The following is an 18,752-nucleotide window of genomic DNA, read 5'->3' as shown; positions in this document are numbered from 1 at the left end:
CTTAGACTCAGGACCGATGGAATACGGAGAAGGACCTGGTGGTTCTGCTCGACAGCAAGTTGAACATGAGCCAACAGTGTGTCCTGGCAGCCAAGAGGGCAACCGTGTCCTGGGTGCACCAAGCACAGCATTGCCAGCCGGGCAGGGAGGTGATTGTCCCGCTCTGCTCTGCACTGGTGCGGCCTCACCTGGAGCACTGTGTGCAGTTCTGGGCACCACAGGATAAAAAGGGTATAAAGCTACTGGGGAGTGTCCGTAAGAGGGACATGAAGTTGACAAAGGGTTTAGAGGGGAAGCCGTATGAAGAGTGGCTAAAGTCACTTGGTTTGTTCAGCCTGGAGGAGACTGAGAGGAGACTTCATCATAGTCTACAGCTTCCTCACAAGGGGAGGAGGAGGGGCAGGTGCTGATCTCTTCTCTGTGGTGACCAATGATAGAACCTGAGGGAATGGCAGGAAGATGTGCCAGGGGAGGTTTAGGTTGGACATTAGGAAAAGGTTCTTCCCCCAGAGGGTGGCAGAGACCTGGAACAGGCTCCCCAGGGAGGTGTCACAGCCCCAAGCCTGACAGTGTTCAAGAAGAATCTGGACAATGCCCTCAGACACATGGTGTGAACTGTGGGGTTGTCCTGTGCAGGGACAGGATTTGGACTCGATGATCTTTGTGGATCCCTTCCAACTCAGGACATTCTATGATTTTATGCTTTTGTCTGTGATGCTTTTAGAATCCGTATGATTGAGAAATGAGAAAAGTGTCCTAACTCATAGAAAGTATTGGAATCATCTATCTATTCTTAAGACTCAGCAGGAAGGCTGCAAATTGCTATGGGACACAACAGAAGGCTTGTGTAACATCCTGAAAAAAAGAGGCTAGAGGGAGCAGCATCTTAAGGAATGTGGGAAGAAAAAGACATCATGTTTAAGTGTCAGTATCAAACAATTATTCAAGACTTAAAAGGAATCATTCACAAAATCTAGTGAAGTCAACATATTTTGGGGTTGTGCATGAATTGCAGCAAATAGCTAAGCATAAAAAGATAAGAAGAAGTATTTAAGATGCAGGAATAGTGAGAATGTGTTGTCATGTCCACTGGCATTTTTGGGAGTGAAGAAATAAAAGAGGTGAACTCCTTTCAAAAAAGTTGCATCATTTGTTTTTCAGTGGTGCGCAATGATAGGCTGAGAGGCAATGGGCACAGACTGAAGCACAGGAGGTTCCATATAAACATGAGGAGAAATTTCTTCAAAGTGAGGGTGCCAGAGCACTGGAACAGGCTGCCCAGAGAGGTTGTGGAGTCTCCTTCTCTGGACACATTCCAGACCTGCCTGAACACATTCTTGTGCAGTCTGCTCCAGGTGAACCTGCCTTAGCAGGTGGGTTGGACTAGATCATCTCCAGAGGTCCCTTCCGACCCTAACGATTCTGTGATTTGTCCTACACAATAGAAAGAGAACAAGTCACCAGACTTTACTAGTCTACAGATTTATTAAATACCACATCTGTGAACTATCCATTGTAATTCATCTGGTGTAGGCTGCAGTCTTCAACACTTAGGGGAGGGCTAAAATGAGGCCTCGTAACCATTTTAATCTGGTCCAAGCACTGTTGCTGAAATATCATCACACTCACTGCAGTTCATAAAACATGGCAGGCTTATGTCAAATTCACATTTACTTGTGTAAAATGCATTCAGCTTATAATGAATTTGTAATAGTAAGTTCCTAGTTACCTGGTTTTGAGGTGCAAATGTGATATTTTTTTTTAGATGTAATTTTTATAAGCCCATTTGAATATGTTTTGCATAATTTTGTGTGTACTTCCTTTAAGGAAATTATTTAATTTTCCTTGAAGGTGCATGAAAGTTCTAAATATACAGTAAAAGATCAGTGTGAGAGATCTGCTAGGCAGCCTGTAAAGCACAATTATTTCTAATGCTTTAAAATACCTGTAAACTGAGCTTCTTTTCTACTTCACAAAGAAAACATTTCACTGTTTTCTGCATTTAAATATACATTTTAAATATGTTGACTTATCAGGTAACGCAGCAGGCTGAACAGGGACAAACCATTTTTAATGGTATGTTAATTGAATGGGATGCTAGAGATGCACCTGAGTGACTTTTATCCCAGATGTGCCCCAGCTGACTGATAAAGCTTCTCCTGATCGGTAGAGCCAGTATATATTTATTATATCACTGTCTTTCATCCATTTTCGGCCCTGAAAATAATAGAATGGCTGCAAGCTACCATGTGAACTGTCTGTGTCTCTTATAAAAGCAGGAAAACACTACGGCTTGAAACCCCAAGCAGCACTTTCAAAAATTTAGCTCTTAAATATAGAACTGCCTCGGCCTCTTCTCACAAGGTGGGGATTCAGAGGTGGGAATTGAGAGATGTAGTTTAAATAGGACTCTTCCTTTTTCCTAACTTGCACACATTTATTATTGGGATGATGTCGCATTATTCTGTCATGGGAGCCTGTAGAAATTTAATTGTAGCGCTTTTGCCTCAATGTGATTAGCAGTGGTAGGTGAGTGTTCAATTTTCTTGTTCTGTGTCTGTACAGTTCTACGTAGGGAAATACTGCAGTTGTTATATTTGACAATTTCTCCATCTGGGTAGTCGGGTAGTGAATGAATCCACCAACCTATGCCAGACATGCAGAAATATTTCTACAGAAGGTTTGTTACCACTTATTTTTTCCATGTCCCGATTTCTTTTTCTTTCACTTATGCTTCTGTTTTTCTGTCTGCTGCTAGGTTGACAAACCTAGATGGTCTACACTAGAAAAAACAATTGCGCAACCATCTTCTGTCCCGAATTTATTTCATCCCCTGTAGGATTAGGACAATAATTATTTTTTTCAACCCCTTCAACTAAGATTGTCTACAATACTGGCAATTGTACCGGTGACATGGACATGCGCTTACTAGGAAACTCATTCACCAAATCATTTCACACAGCTCGACGAGCAGTTACTCATAATAGCTTGTAATCTTGCTGACATGAGCCTGAATGAAACTCCTGACTTCTCTCACAAAGCCCATCTATGTGTTAACATTTAAAAAAATAAATATATGAAATTCTGAAATGCAGAATTGAATAAGCTTTGATAGCTATCATCCATTCAGCAAACTTACTGTAATTAATTGCTTTTTAATCACATAATTTTATTTCACTTATCACAGGAGTTCTCTTTATACAGCTCCTTATTTTTACACTAGCTGTAGTCCAGAACATATTTCTACAGATAAAGTGTGTAAAACTGCCTGAATTCGTCAGTTAGCTACTCTTCTCACAGACATCTCACATTTGTTGTTAAAGATACTTTATATTAGCAGTAAGGAATAAAAACCCGATTTTTGGAAGACCTTCTAAAGGAATGCCAGAAAACATTTTAAATTCTCTGAGTAGTTTGATTTACAGTGTTACCAGAGAAGGTAATATAATGATAGCATAAAGTGAATGAAAAAACTGCACTCCAATGCAACCATCTGGTTATATTTTCATATTTTTCTGATAGTTCTGGTTATATTTTTTTTTAAATGAGTGCTGCTTATTTGCTTTCCTTGGATACAGGATAAAGAGTTTAAAATACTAGAGCCTTTGTTTGCAGGTATCTTTGGAGTCATGCTTCCTGCTCCCTGCTTGCTTTTCTAAGAGAGCTTGTTACTCTGTTAACTTTAGTGCTATCCACAATTTTGAAGGGGTAGAATTTATGCTATAAAATTCCAAAAGAAAATTCTAATAGAAACAAACATAGGGAAATAACATAAAGATTTCTCTTCAACATTTCACATTTTTTGTCAAATAACATTATCCACTGAAAACTAACAATTACTTTTTCAAAAAATGCAGTTGTCCTTTGCTGTGACTGGCTTTCTACCGAAAGGATTTATGTTTGAATGAACTTATATTTTATTTATCTGTTTATTTCTGTATTGAATACATAATAGTTTTAAGCAGAGTGTGTCACAGTCATTTTGCAAAATAGTAAAAAAAAGTTAAAGATCTTTTACCAATTTCCAAGCTGTATGGTACGACATAGAATCTGGGAGAATCACAAAGATAAGTTGATTGTGTTATTTCTTGCACATGGTAAATAACAGAAGAACTGTGATCAAAAGGTAGCATATCAGTAATCTGACAGCATTAAATGAAGGAATGCAAATATTTCTACTTAAGAGAAAGATTTCATTGACACTTCTGCTATCTTCCTGCAGAGGAAATGGCTATAAACATTTGATGAAGTTTTTACATATTGTTGCATTCTAGTTTTTTTTTCTTCATACTTACAATACATTATTAAAATAGCAGATTTTATTAATGCTCACATTTTTAATAGAAACACTTCATGATTGTATTCAGACAACCAATTCAGTCACTGTGGTAATGCCGTAACATTGGATCCATATCATGAGCAGCCCAAAGGAAATGGTGACTTGCTCAGGCTCTCACAAGGTGTGTTATAGGAAAGGTGTGAGGGATATCTCCCAGTTTCTGGGTGCAGGTGCTCACCCCATGCAGAGATGAGATGCACAAGTATTTAGTCCCTCCTGCCTTACGTGCTCCTGTTTCCCGCACACAGACATGAGCCACATGCCCAGGCTGGCCAGAGAAAACACTAAGCCAGGAGGTTGCACTGTGGGTGCTCCTGCTCTGTGACTGCAGACGGAGAGCCCTGGTTAAAATGCCACTCACTAGGTCCTCCTCTTGAGAAAAAATACAGTGAAAGAAAGATGCACTCTCAGATTGGGCTTTGATCTTACTTTCATAAACAACTCAAAGAATGTGCATGGTAGTGTGCAACATTATTGTTGATTGATAGCAAAAAAACCACCAACCAACCAACCAAACAATAAAAAAAAAACCCCCAAAAAAACCAAACCAAGACAACAGATAGCCAAAGTGGAAGAGATGAGAACAGTCAACATTCTTTTATTCTTTGTCAGAACTTAATCTAGATCATCTAAACTGCTTGCTGTTTTTGTCATGCCTCAAGATAAAATGACAGTGTTTACATATTCCTATCTTTTAGACAAAATATGCTTATTGTTTTATAGCTCCTGAGTTACTATCTGTAGGAAATTATAAATATGTAATAGATGCGTAAGTTCACCTCATTTTTATGTATTTTATGTAAAGAGCAGTTATTACAAACACAACAAGAATCTGTTACACACTTCTGTGCTTTTTCTTCTTTTGTCATTTTCTTACACCACAAAGAATTAAATTGGGGTTAAATTAGTAAGCTAATGTGTTATAGCCTCTTCCTCTACGAGGAGTAAAAGTGCTAAGCATATACTGTGTAGGAAGGTGCAGGTTTTTTTGTTAATTATCACATTGTCCTTCCTGCATTTGTCTAGATTTTTAGACTGGAGAGCTTCATTTAAGACATTTGATCAATCTCCAGTTTGGGGTTCTAAGCATTTTGTGTCAATTTTTTGTCTTTTTTAGCAATATGTAGCATGGAGCTATGCAACTGCAGTATTTCACTCCCACCCTTGTTCGATTCCCCACTTTGTGCGGCAGTCTCAGTGTATTCAGCAGGTTGCACGCCAGCAGATGAAACAGATGTTTAGGCCATACTGGAATGGAACGGCATGCTGCATCAGGACCTGGATATTCCTCTTGACATCTGGATGCCGCTGGGCTGGGAAGCCTGCCTTAGGCCAGGAGGCTGTAGGAGCCTTGTGGCAGTGAACATAGGGTCCTTGCTGCTCTTTAAGCGATTAGTGCACTGAAGCAGCAATAATGCTGAATTATCGCTTGGTTGCGTTCTTCTAAGGAATCTTGGGACAAAGGGTTAGTCAAGGAGGAGTATTTACAGTAAAGTTATGTTCAGAAAGACAAGACTAATTACCAAGTATTGAAAAGCTTGCTTTCAACTAATTTAATCGTAAGATTGTTAGGAATACTTTAGCAAACTTTTTATGAAGCAGTAAACAAATAGCTTGCAGAAAAACCTCCCTTTCTCATTTAAAATCATTAAGATGAAAAAAGACAATTTCAGCTACTTTCCAATTTCATGGTCTGGTCAAATTGTATGGAACAGACAACAAAATGTGACTGAAGACATGAAATTCAAGGTATACTAATGTTCATGCCTACTAGAGACAAAAATGTAAACTTCTAATAGCTGCAGGGAAGAATATTAGGTATGGAAGCTGTCTGACTTACGCATTGATTCTTTATAGTTTCACTTTATCAAGTTGAAAATTGTGCTGCATGTGCTGCTACAGCCTAAATTGTCTGCTGCAGCACTTTCCTTTATGATTGTGTATTATTTAAACACAATAGACATGGTATATTGCATGGAAATAGGTGTTTAATGTTTTCGATTACTAGCTGTTGGACAAAATAGCATTTAGCATGGATTGGCCCTCCCCCAATAAATTTTCATTAAGACCAATGTGTTTAAATGAGGACCCTCATCAACAGATTACAGTTTTTAGGAGAACATGAGGTAATATTTTGAAGGCGACGAGTTTGTTGCTGTCATTTAACCTCCAGTATTCTAAAGGGGTTATATTTAATTAACACTGGCTAAAGGCCTGACCTGAGAGGCAACCAAAAGTGATTGAACTGCATTTTCAGATCCAGGCAGTAATCTGTTGGGAGAGGAATAATAATAATAAAAAAAAAATTAGAAAGCACCATTTACTGAAATTCTTTCTAACTAAGCTGTATTTCAATGGGCCATTTAATGCTCAGATGGACAAAGGTATTACTTCAGTCATTGAATTGTATCAAACCCTTTCTCAGAGGCCCAGTTTAAAAACTCTACAGGAAAAGTGGCTTAGCATTGTATTCTCAGCAGACCAACACTCAGTCTGTTTGGAAAGAGAGGGAAAAAAAAGAGAAAAGAAAAAGAAAAAAGTGAAATGAGGTGAGACACAGTGCCAAGTCAGTGAGGATTTTTTGCCTCTCCCTCCAGTCAGTGGCTTCACAAGAGATTTGTTCTCCAGAAAGCAAAGACTCCATGTTCACTATGGAAGGCTTTTTTTTTTTGGTAGCTGTTGCTTTGTACCCTCTGGTCAGCTTTTGGCCTGCCCTTTCTTCTCTTCTGACATGGGAGAAATATAGTTTTCTCTCTGGGGGATGTGGGACCAGTACATACAATTTACAGGGTTAAATTTTTGACTCGGTCACCTTGAAAGAAGTAGGAAATCTCATTTAAATATCACAGGCTTTGACACTTGTGAGCTGAGCAGTTATTTTATTTCAGTAGATCCAACATTACATATATTCTCTGGTGATATAAGATACGAAATGTACTGTCTGGACATTAATTGTATAAAAAAATTAGAATACAGTTTTGAATTCCTATTTTTTACAGAGAGTAAACTTTCACAATTTTGATACTGTCTAATTAAAAGTTCCCAGCAGCCTCATAGGGTGATGGGGTGACATTATATCTTGGAAACTTGTCAAGCTGCTGTAAAACTAATAAACCAACAGTTTACTTCCTAAGGGGAAACAAATACAATATTACAGTGGCAACTGCCAGGTGCCACATTATCTGCATTGTCTTAGCTACTTGCAGTGATTGATAATTTATCTGGGCTCCAAGCATTCTTTCTTGGCTTTGCCCACACCTTTACAGTAAACAGGTTGTGAACAGGCAGTTGCTGAGAGATTGTACTTAATTGTCATAATTCAGTGAAATCAAAGCCATTTGATTTCTAAGGGGCATGATCTCAGGAACAATGCCTAAATGAGAGTTGCCTGCATTTAGGCAGCAAAGTAGAGGGAGCTGTTTTGATGTCCAGTTCTACTTCATTATGTCAAAGCAGGATGAGGTCAAAAGAATGAGAAATACAGTTCATGAACAAAACAGAAATGATCTTAAGAGCACTTTAACGCACATGTGCCCGAAGGCATGTTAGTTCTTTATTGCACTGGCGCATGTATTTTCACTCTGTAGCGTTTCTCCAAATTTACTTGACTCTAACAGAGACACTTTGGCATTGGACATCTACGCTGTCAGGCCATGATGATAAACAGGTGGGGGTAGGGGAAAGTGAGTAAGTCTCTCACTTATGTGTATCTTGCTGCAGAGATCTTCTCATTCCACCTTTTTTTTTTTTCCTCCCCCAGACCATCAGCATCAGCCTTGGGGCCAGAACATGTTATCTGTAATTCCTTTATTTAAGAATAAGCAATGTTAATAACATTTAACAAAAAATGAGCCAAATGGTAATTTAATCTTCAGTTTACATTTCCCATTACATTAAAAATTTAAGTAGATATTTTATAGCTGACAATACACATTCAGGCTCTCCCAATACAAGCCTATACTATGATGAATAAAACTAAACAGTGCAGGAACCACAGCATGCAGGAATAAGTCAAGGACAAAAATATCTATCATTTCTTCAGAACAAATGCCAATGTGATCATTTAATTGATTCATACTTTGAGCAGGACCTATCATACGTGCTGTGGGACTCTTCTCTATCAAGTAATGAAAATTTGCTTCTCCTAAAGATGAGGCAAGAAATGCAAATCTGTGAAGAATAGATATGGTTCTGCTAATTATTTTCCCCAGCAGAAGTCTGAGTCTTTGTCACTGACTTATTTAACAGATCCTCTTAACATCTGTCCAGCAGACTGTGGACTTTATTAGCAGACAAGAAACCCACCAGATTTAGAGCCTGCTGGGTGCGTCTTCATCTTCACAGCTGTGGATTAACTCAGACTTTCCAGAAGAGGACAACCATATGGGATAATTGGTGTCACTGGGTAGCTAAAAAAAATATGAAGAAACAAATGTCGTCCAAACACAATTCACTGTTTTTACAGCCACAATTACTGGTCTGTTTAAGAAATAAGAAAGGCAGCATTACACTAAAAAAAGAAAATCTATTCATATCTGTGTGGGAACCTAATCAGGCTCTTGTTTCCAATGACGATGGCTCCACAGTCACACCAGGTCTGCGACAAGAATGCTCCTTTTGTGTGCCGATAATGTGGAAGCGATAAAATTTCCTATAAGAGACATATGTGTTTACATCATGAGATGTGTTATTTGACAAAACGCTTTGTTCTCTGCATATTTTCCACGCAGAGTTTCATGCTGGGTTGTTTTGCTGGAAAGCTTTGATTAGCTAGAATTAGTTGCTGAAGTAAAATAGACACTTTTGTTTTATGAGTCCTCTTGCTGAGCTGTAAATTATAGTAAAACATATAAGGAGTGACAGAAAGAAGTGCTGATTTGAACCTCTGACCCATGATTGGCATAAAAACATAAGATAATTCTTTCAGAGGACTACTGAGAGCCATAAATATTCCATGGTCCACTTAAAGTTAGGCCCTTTTAACAAAATAAAGCAGTTATTTTGCATAGGGGATCTTGACTCTGCAATACTAGAACAATACAAACCGCAGTATCTAAAATGTGTAGAAATTCTTTTATTTTTATTATGGGTTAGGCATTATCTACAGCAGGGCAGTAGAAGTGAGGAGTGCGATTTTTCTTTTTTTGAAGCAGTACAATGAATGTGTGGACAGTAAGAGGAGTTGGAACAAGCAGGCACTCAGTGAAATCAGGTGTCTGTTACTTTGCAGCTTGAGAGAGAAGCAAAACAGGCATGTGCATCTCCTAAGGAGACAGGAATTTAGTGGAATGTAGGGCACATTGAAATTTTCCTTGACAATATATAGAATAGCAACTGACAGACACTGAAATTAACTGGTGTTAATGGTAAAAAAAAAAATGAATAAAAAAAATCCTGAAGTGAATGAATATGGATAACTGGTAAAATCATTCTTCTAGCTGAGAAAGAATTTCTTCAGTAGATGCACACCTGTACACATAGGGAAAACCTTCTAACTCCACACGTGACTACAAAATATATTATTTGTATTTTCATAAATACAGTTAGTTTGTTTGCGCATATTGGGCCGCAATAAATCTGAGAGCAGATTAGCCAGCAAGTGCATAAATAATCACTGCAACAATCTTTGTTATTATTACATTAGTTATGATAATTCATTAGCTGCCTGTTTGTGTTACATCTTAATGCCTTTTTGCAAAGGTATTTGGTGCATTATTATAAGTAAAGGCTATTCACACTCTGCAACAATGAACAGACTCTGCGGTAGGGAAATGTATGGGTGTTTAAAATCCGAATATTATGTCCACTAGGGGTACATTAGGCCCATACAAATGGGAGAAGGAAAGGAATGATGCTGTCAAAAGGAAACAATGTACATCTGTTATGACACTTGGATTCTGCAGAGAAAAAGAAGTCTTTGTGGTGTATTGTTACTTATTATTTATCATATTTCTAAATTAAACACTTTTCCCCTAATTGTTACCCCAAATTCCTGTAGCTGTAGTTGATCAATGCCATTTCAGATATACCCATGTAAAGCCAAATAGTTCTGTTATTTAGCATAAACTTGTGAGTTAAGCTGATATCGCGTACTTGTTGGTTCTTAAATAGTTAGCTGCTATTATCCACGTGGTGGCACACATGAAAATGAGAGGAGGGTCTGGCCCACAGTGTTAGCAGATTTGTAAAACTCACCTTGTTTCGATTTGTTAATAATTTTCTTAGAATAAAATGAGAAAATGCTACTGAGACATCCAAATTCAATGAAAACAAATTTATAAAAGACATTGTTTTAGCAGGTAGAACCTGCACAAATACATTGTAAAACACAGGAAAACATACACTTTTGGCATAAAATATTCTGTCTGTTGATTTGAAGGGATCTTGTTTTCATCAGCAAAAGCTTTGCTTTTGCCAAGTTTCAGGTTTTTAAATTCAAGTAAGTGTTGCTTTCGGGCATATGTACATTTTCTTTAACAGTTTTATACGCACCTTTGCTTCTCTTTGTCCTCCTCCTCCTTTTTCTTTTGTGAGGAGAGCACTGCTAGGACACAGACGCTGAGCTGTGGAAGGTGTTTTTCTGGTGATGGCATCTGGCTTCTTGGCAGACTCCACAGGCAGGAGCTGCCTCTGAGTTGCCCCTGGGTTTGTCACATGGTTAAGCTGCTGATGAGTTACTTAGGCTGTCTTCTGTTTCTGGATGTCGTTTTCTGTTAACCTACCTCTCATGCTAAGGATCTGCAGTAAAAATCATCTTAAAACACCTTAAAAAGACAAAAAAGTAGTGCTTTTTGTATATAGATAGATATAGATATTAGATGTGTAGATATGTACATGCATAAGTCAGTAACCCCATTTCTTACCTTGGTGCTATGGCAGTGTTAATCAATGAATGTATTTGGTGCAAAAGGCATGTCAATACAAAAAATGATGTTTATATACAAAAATAGGAAGGAATAAGTACAGTTAACTTTGCTTAAGATAGGTGTGAAATTTTTGATTAGGATATTTATGCTTCTGCACTGCTTTTTGAAAAGGTTACTTTGCTTGAACTGCCAAAGGCTATACTGGGCTCCGGTCAGCACTTAGCCTGTATTTCCGTAGTTTTTACCTATGACGCCCAAAATATAGGTTTGAGCACTACTCCATTCTTCCTTCAAACAGAAGAAGAACTTTTTCAGTGACTCTATTTCCTTTAATCTGTTTGACATCGAGCTTATTTTAAGCACCTCTACACCAATAATGAGAAATCAGCAGCCCCACTGAAGGTGGGATGTTTGTTTGTTTGTTTTGAGTAGTTCTTTTAGAAATGTGTGCGGAAATAGTAAAGACATTGCTGGCTTTGGCGAGATTGTAAAAACCCTTTGTGATCAGACAGTTCTAAGTATTATTATTGCATGTTATATACTCAGAAAGAAAATTTTGGAATTATAGCTTTGCAACACTATGTACTAAATATACTATCAAAAAAATGCATTACCTCTTGTAGTGCAGGATTTCAACAGCCCTTGCAGTCACTCCTTAGAGTTTTTCATCTCTAGAAACCAAATTACTCATTGTCTAAATAGCTGAACTTTCATCTCTATAAATAAGATACTTCAGCTTTGCACAATTCATTTAAAATGCTGACAAATAAGGATTCTCACTTGATTCTCAGTAGTTTTATTGTTTCGTTTCATTTACTGTAGCAAATCTATTTGTTGAAGATGAAACACGGGACTTGCATTTTTAGTAATGGAAGACTTCAGAATTAATCAGGGTCCATAAGATTTGGCGTTTTTTTCTGAGCAAAAAACCAGTAATTTCTTGCACCTTTGTAGGAATAACATACAAATATAGAAAAAGGAGTACGCCTTCATTTTGGTCACGGATCTTTTAGTACAACAAAATTAAAGGGTAAATGTTTCTACAACAGATCCCTTCTTTCCTCTTGAATCAAGCCACCTTCTACTGTATTTCTTTTTGGTACATCTTCCAAGTACATCCATTGCAATTCATCAGCCCTCATCACCTGCACTTTGATTATCTATTATGCTGTCTTTCTCATCTGCGTATTTCACATATGGCTTTGTTATAGTTTCTCCAGAATTCTACGGCAAAGAGTAACATCAGAACTTTAACTCCACTGTGGTGACCAAATTCTCCCTCACCTGCACAGTCAGCTGAAATGTCTCCAGTCGTTGGCTTTTTTTTCTTGTACATAAAAGAGCAACTGTTCTCTCCATTTTCTCCCTGGGCTCATATATCTAAAGAAACTGTCTCTCTCCTATGCAAGTTGATCGCTTTCTCTTTATTGAAATATCTTCTCTAAAGAATTTTTTTCCATAAGACCTGTCATTGGCAAGCACCTGGTAAGAAGGTTATGTGAGTGGGATGCGTAAGCCTGAGGCCTTTGTCTTCTGGCGAGGCGTGAATGAACACTGGCAGTTACCCTCGTGTATCATGAAAGTATCTCTCAAAGGCATTGTGAAACTTAAATGGCATTGAGAAAGGTTTTAACATTTGGGTCAGTCAAGATGCTCGATTCATAATTTTTTTGATAAATTTTAGATCGTCGGTGATGCTTTTTACAAAAAAGAGTGAAATGGAAATACTCCATCAAATGCCATAGGCAATTTCTGAAGCAGAAAATACCACCACCATGCCTGGATTATTATTTTTGTTAGTTATTCAGTTCTTGGATGGTAGCTCTAAGCTATGGCAAAGGCTTAGAATGAATTCTGCTGTTTCCAGGTAAAAAAAATCAGTATGTACCTGTGCTGTGCTGTACACATGCTGAGTACAGCGCTTTCCCACTCATCTGTAATTTTGGGTTTTTTTTGGTAGATGAGCATCATTCAGACTTACAGTGACTTCCAACTTTCATAACTTTCCCTCAGATTTTTAGTTGACTAGAGCTGGAATAGAGTTTCAGTAACAAGTGCTTGAGTGCATAAGCCTGTGAGTTCATAGGTGTCTAAATGCGAGACTTGGATTGCCTTAAGTGAGACTTGTGGCATTTCAAAATCCCATTCTTCAGTGTCAGATTACAACACTAGAAGGAACCTGCTTCTGAAAACTCTAAACCTGCATCCTTGCTCACATACCCTAAGTGAGCTGGTTTTCAAAATGATTAACTATGGAGAAGCACTCAGTAACTCAAAATCAGTACTACTTATATTTAAATGCAGGGAACTGGATTGAAGAATACACTTAGTGACCTTTTTAAAAAAATAAAGACCAGGCTGTACATTTTTAAGGCTTCTTAAAACAGTAATACTTGATGGGTTTGAATATCTAACTTGTAATCAAGAGCCTTCTGAGTCGGTGGTTGGCAAAAGGTTATGAAATGCTCTTCTCTTTTTGTACTAGACATACACTGAAAAGATCTGTTTCATTGTTTGAGATAGGTTAATTTTTTTAGTCACTACTCAATATTTGGTAGGTTAGGATTTCAATTGAAAAAGTCCATTGAAACTTTAGCTTTTAATCATTAAAAGCTAACAATCAACTTTAATTCAATGTTTGGGGTTTTTTCCCTCTCCTTAATCTTGCAAATAAAAGCTTCACAACCTGACCATCTCAATGTGAGGTCTTAAATTACCATTTTGAGCCACAACAGTGGTATTTGCAAAAATATCAATTTTTTTCTCTGCAATGGTAGCATGCACATGTTTTTCCAGACTGGCTACCTCCCTATAGGAACGAATATTTAAAAGAAGTTACACAGCTCCCCAGTCCACACGGCAGCGTTACTAGCACTAGTGGGAGTTCTTGCAACACTTGCACTTAGTTTGTGGAACAGCTTTGTTTTAAAATCTAAGAAGACCAGAAAGCTAATAACTTATTTTTACATGTGTTTTTATGGCGTAAAACAAATTTATAGAAATGCCAGGTAAAAGCCACTGCTATGACCTTGGAGTAACCCGGTGATTAATTATATACATACGCATATGTATAAATGACAACATTTCTTTTATTCACTGACTCCCTTTAGAAATATTTCTTCCTTGCGCTACTTGCCGTACAGCAAATACAGCCCTCAATACACCAGGAGGGAAGTGATGTATAATTCTAATTTTATTCTGCTTGTAATGTTTGCATATTCTAGGTAGTCACTGTAATAGTCCACTTTTCTTGTTGCTGTGACCCTTGAAGTGGTGCACAGGTCTCGGCTGCCAGTCCTGCTGGGCCGCAGGAACCAGGTCGCCAACAAGCCTCCTCTGACCAGTGTCATGTGTCTCTCTCTTTACATTGACCTGGAGACACCCTGTCAAGAAACAGCTACACCGTGGGCTGCAGGTTTTCTAGGTAAACACACCTGTGCTTACTTGTCATGGCTAACGGGGCTACAAGCTCCGTTTGCTGTGTGCGCTTGGTGTCTGTGCCCATGTGCTGGCAGGGGGGGCGCTGCGGGGCAGCCGCTGTGAGGAGAGGCGGCCGGGGCTGCCCCATGCCGGACCGAGATGGTTCCACACAGCCCCGCCACAGAGCACCACCCAGCCAGTCAGCGGGGCTGGTGGCTCCTCTGGAAGAATGTTCTCCAGAAAGAGCAAAAAGCTGCACAGGTGGTGAGGAGTGAGGGGAACAGTGTGAGGAACAGCCCTGCCGGCAGCCAGGGGAGAGGGGAGGAGATGGGCAGTCAGTCAGTGATGGCAGGGTGAAGCTGGGCCTGGGGACATGGCAGGGATGGGAGTTTTTAGTTTTTATCTGTGGTTCTCATGATCCAACTCTATTGTAACTGGCAATAAATTAAATGAAATTTCCCCAAGCCAAATCTGTTTTGCCCATGATGGTAACTGGTGAGTGATCTTCCCATCTTTATCTCGACCCATGAGCTGTTCCATCTTATTTTCTCCCCCGTCCTGTTGAGGAGGGGGAGGTGGAGAGTGGCGCGGTGGGCGGCTGCCAGCCAGCCTGGGTCAGCCCACCACCCTGTTCTGCTTGCCATCATTGAATATTGATTTTTATCCTCTAAAAAAGACTGAATTTTGTAGAAAGAATAACTCATACCCCACCTTTTTGCCTTGATGGCTTACCTGAGAAAGGAGAAGGAAATTGTTTTGAGCTTTAGGTGATAAACCTAGATTTGTTTTTACGTAAATTTGCTTTCATACTCTTGAAAGTGCATTAAGTCTTAAAGTTTTAATCTACTTTTAGTAAAATCTAAGTCCTCTCCCTGAGGTAGTTGAAGTAGATGTTAAATAGATGAAGGGAAGGGAAGGGAAGGGAAGGGAAGGGAAGGGAAGGGAAGGGAAGGGAAGGGAAGGGAAGGGGAAAAAGGAAGGGAAAAGATACTTTAATAGACAAGGTACAGAACAATGAAAAAGCCACAATAATCTTTGGGTTTTGTCTTTAAATTGTATTCAAGTTTATTGTATTGATTCTTTCACAGTACCTGATAATTTCTGAGCTGAGAATGTGCAGGCTTTCAGAGGTTCGTGAAATGTGCTTCTTACTGTCATGCAAGCAGAGCATCCAATTAAGGAAGCATGGATTGACCTGAAGAATATGCTAAAATGAATAGCAGTAGAGGAAAAAAACTCCACTTACTACTGCATCCAGTGCTTCATTTTCGTTCTCCAAGCTGGGAAATGTTTCTGTTTTCAATTTTTCTATTTTTTTAACACAGGAAAAAATAGTACCTTAGCCAAAATATTGGAACACCATTGATTTTAAAACGTTCATCTGTGATCCTTCCGTAGCCTCTGTGTGGCACTGAAAAGCGGTGGCAGGAAACAAACAAACAACAAACTGGATTTTTTATTTGTCACCCAGAGTTCTGGCTGCCCCTCCGTCACGTGTTTGTCTCGCCACTGAGTCACTGAGCTTACAGTATTGTGTAACTTTCATTTCTGTGGAGTCTCGTTATATTAGCAAAATTCTTCCAAAGAAAGCAACAATTATGACATAAGCACATCTGGCTCTTGCAAATTATTCTTTATTAAGCTTTCATTTAATTACATGTGCTGAGAGGTCTGCTTTTGATTACTGTAATTTTTTTTATTTGTCCATCTGAATGATAGTAATGTTAGAAATTACATACAAACCACCTGGCTTTTTTCTCACTAATAAGGCAAAGTTTACATAGATTTATGTGTAGAAGAGGGATTAGGATCTTCCCTGTTTATGGTAGGAGAATTATTGCTGGTGCTAATTCAAGGTGAGAGTTCAAATTTGGTCACTGGAAGGAAATTAAACCTATTTGGTTTTGTTCAGTAAACACTTTAGATTGATAAGAATAGTTTATTTTAACATGCAGGTCTTGTATCTTGTTTCAGTTAAACTTTTTTAAAAGTTCCATGAAGGTGTTTTTCTGTTTTCATCACTATTTATAGGAATTTTTAAGGCCTACATACTTACTAGCATTTATAGAAGTTACAACAAGATGGTGTTGCCTATTTCAGCTTTTGTTGCTATCTAGAGAAGTTGCAGCTTTGCCTTTTAGTAGGAAATGGTTCCTATGCGAGCTCCCAGTAGAGGTTCTGGAGTAGCGGGTAATTTCTTGGTAAGAACAGAAAGACCGGAAGTGTTGTTGGTTTTGACAGGGGTTTATACCTAATTTTCATAACCAGCCTTATCACTTGGCCATTTTATTTTTTTAGTATATGGACGCAGTATGATATTTTGCTCTTTACCATGACCTTCATTAGTTAGAAACAAACAAACAAGCAAATCAGCTAAAAGTCAAATTAAGAAAAAAGGTATTGGTGTGTGGGAGTTTTCCAGTTTTGTTTTGGTTTGGTTTGGTTTTGGGTTTTTTTTTTGAAAATAGCAATGAGGAAAAAGCCAGAAAGTGCTGAAAAAAAAAATCTATAATACCTTTAAGAGAAGAAACAGCAGAGCAATAGAAATTAAGTACATTTACAGCTTCTTTTTTTAGGAATATTGCAGGAATAAATTGTGTATCTTCTTGTCTTCCAGCAACTGTACGCAGCTCAGCTGGCAAGCATGCAAGTTTCTCCTGGAGCCAAAATGCCATCCACTCCACAACCACCAAATACGACAGGGGCACTCTCACCCACTGGCATGAAAAACGAGAAGAGAGGGACCAGCCCGGTAACTCAAATTAAGGTATTTTTCAGTAAAGAAAGAAGTTTGTATCTGAAAAGGGCTGTGAAATGATACAGTGTATTTAATTGTTTTCCAGTTGGAAGTTGAACCGTATGAAAATTCTTCAATATTCAAAGAAAATTTTCAGTTTTAGTGCTGTATTATCAGTACAGAGAAAGGAAGAGAAAGTATTCACTTCTTGCTTCCAAAAATATCAGGCGTCCCTCTTCCCACCACAGGCAGCACAACAGATTCATCAGTAAAATGTGATATTTTCAAGATTTCAGTTTGCAATCTAGTAATGCACGCAAATGGCATCCATTTCATGAATTGTATCAGACTGAACTTTTGAGTATCTTGAAGTACTGTACTAGCTTATATTGTTAGGACACAAGAGAGATTGTAGATCTTCTAATTACTTTACAAATCTCTAGCTGTACGTATTCTACAATTTTGGAAAAAAAGGCTCATATGAAAATAAGATGTAAGTCAGGACTCCGGGGAAAGCATTGTGTCACTGCAGATTGATTCGACTTTTGCTGATTTCACACAGCTGCTGACAGCCGGGCTGCTCCTTGTTGGTTTTGCGCCATTGCTGAATGCTCCTGCCTGCTTATTCTCACTTGCTTGGAACCAGGCAGCTACAACATGGCATTTGCCAGCAGCTTGAAATGAGCATCAAGCACCCCCTGAAATCTGTGGTGCAGCAGTACCTTTGGGTGGAACTAGCTGGCTTTTGTTGCTGTGTTCTTCTGTGGTTGTTCTGAATTTCCTGAGACCAAATATGCTGAGAAACAGTTTACTTGGAGCTGTAAAAAACCACCGACATTTAGATGTTTTTTTAAATTTGAATGATAGCACTATAAATGCAGAACTATTAAATACATCTAAAGAAGGCATATAGTGACTTTGTGGAGAGAGAATGCTTTCTTTTTGTTAGTTGCTAACACCTTACAGGCACACAGCCTCACATCAGCCTGGCAAGATGTTACTCACTTGAGGTGAGGGTTTTTGTTTTTGTTTTTTTTTTTCACTTTTTCGACATGAGTATAAAATATCATTCGTTTTTTCATTATCATCAATCATCGTGGTAAAGTGTGGGTGAGTAGATATTTCTGCCTGGGCTGATAAATTTCTGTGACATTTTTTGCTAGGCTGAGAGTACTAATAAATAAAAACTACTCCATTATGGCCAGATCTAACATTTATTTAGCAAAGCGTTCACTTTCCTTAACTGTGGATGTGTATTAGTCTAATATTTTACCTCCTGTAATCCAATGCCAGGCTTGAGAGCAGTCAGTGAAATTTACCACATACGCAGAGTTTGTTATGGTCAATACAGAAGCCACCAAAAGCAAAGCCCAACTGTTTCAGCAAAGTT

The 18,752-nt window shown here is 38.4% G+C and overlaps 1 protein-coding gene and 1 long non-coding RNA gene across 15 annotated transcripts in view; one reads left to right on the top strand and one right to left on the bottom strand.

Annotated features, from left to right (window-relative positions):
* Window positions 1-18,752, top strand: part of SOX6 (SRY-box transcription factor 6) — a 380,628-nt gene that overhangs the window by 293,881 nt on the left and 67,995 nt on the right. For all 13 annotated transcript variants that reach the window (XM_071808952.1, XM_071808951.1, XM_065839463.2 and 10 more), the window contains one exon: window positions 17,243-17,392. In XM_071808952.1, coding sequence (XP_071665053.1) covers window positions 17,243-17,392 — 150 coding nt within the window. The remainder of the gene's footprint in view (window positions 1-17,242; window positions 17,393-18,752) is intronic.
* LOC139827996 (uncharacterized) lies at window positions 6,144-11,879 on the bottom strand. Of its 2 annotated transcripts, none has more exons than XR_011739150.1 (4): window positions 11,820-11,879; window positions 10,832-11,103; window positions 8,645-8,748; window positions 6,144-6,610 (listed from the first exon to the last, which is right to left on the bottom strand). It is a non-coding gene; the product is annotated as an uncharacterized lncRNA (long non-coding RNA). The 2 variants fall into 2 exon arrangements; XR_011739149.1 differs by lacking the exon at window positions 6,144-6,610 and adding an exon at window positions 7,146-8,144.

This window comes from Patagioenas fasciata, chromosome 5 (genome assembly GCF_037038585.1).
Source record: "Patagioenas fasciata isolate bPatFas1 chromosome 5, bPatFas1.hap1, whole genome shotgun sequence".
NCBI classification, from domain to species: Eukaryota; Metazoa; Chordata; class Aves; order Columbiformes; family Columbidae; genus Patagioenas; species Patagioenas fasciata.
Note: the sequence above shows the minus strand (reverse complement) of the source record. Positions and strands in the feature narration are given on the sequence as shown.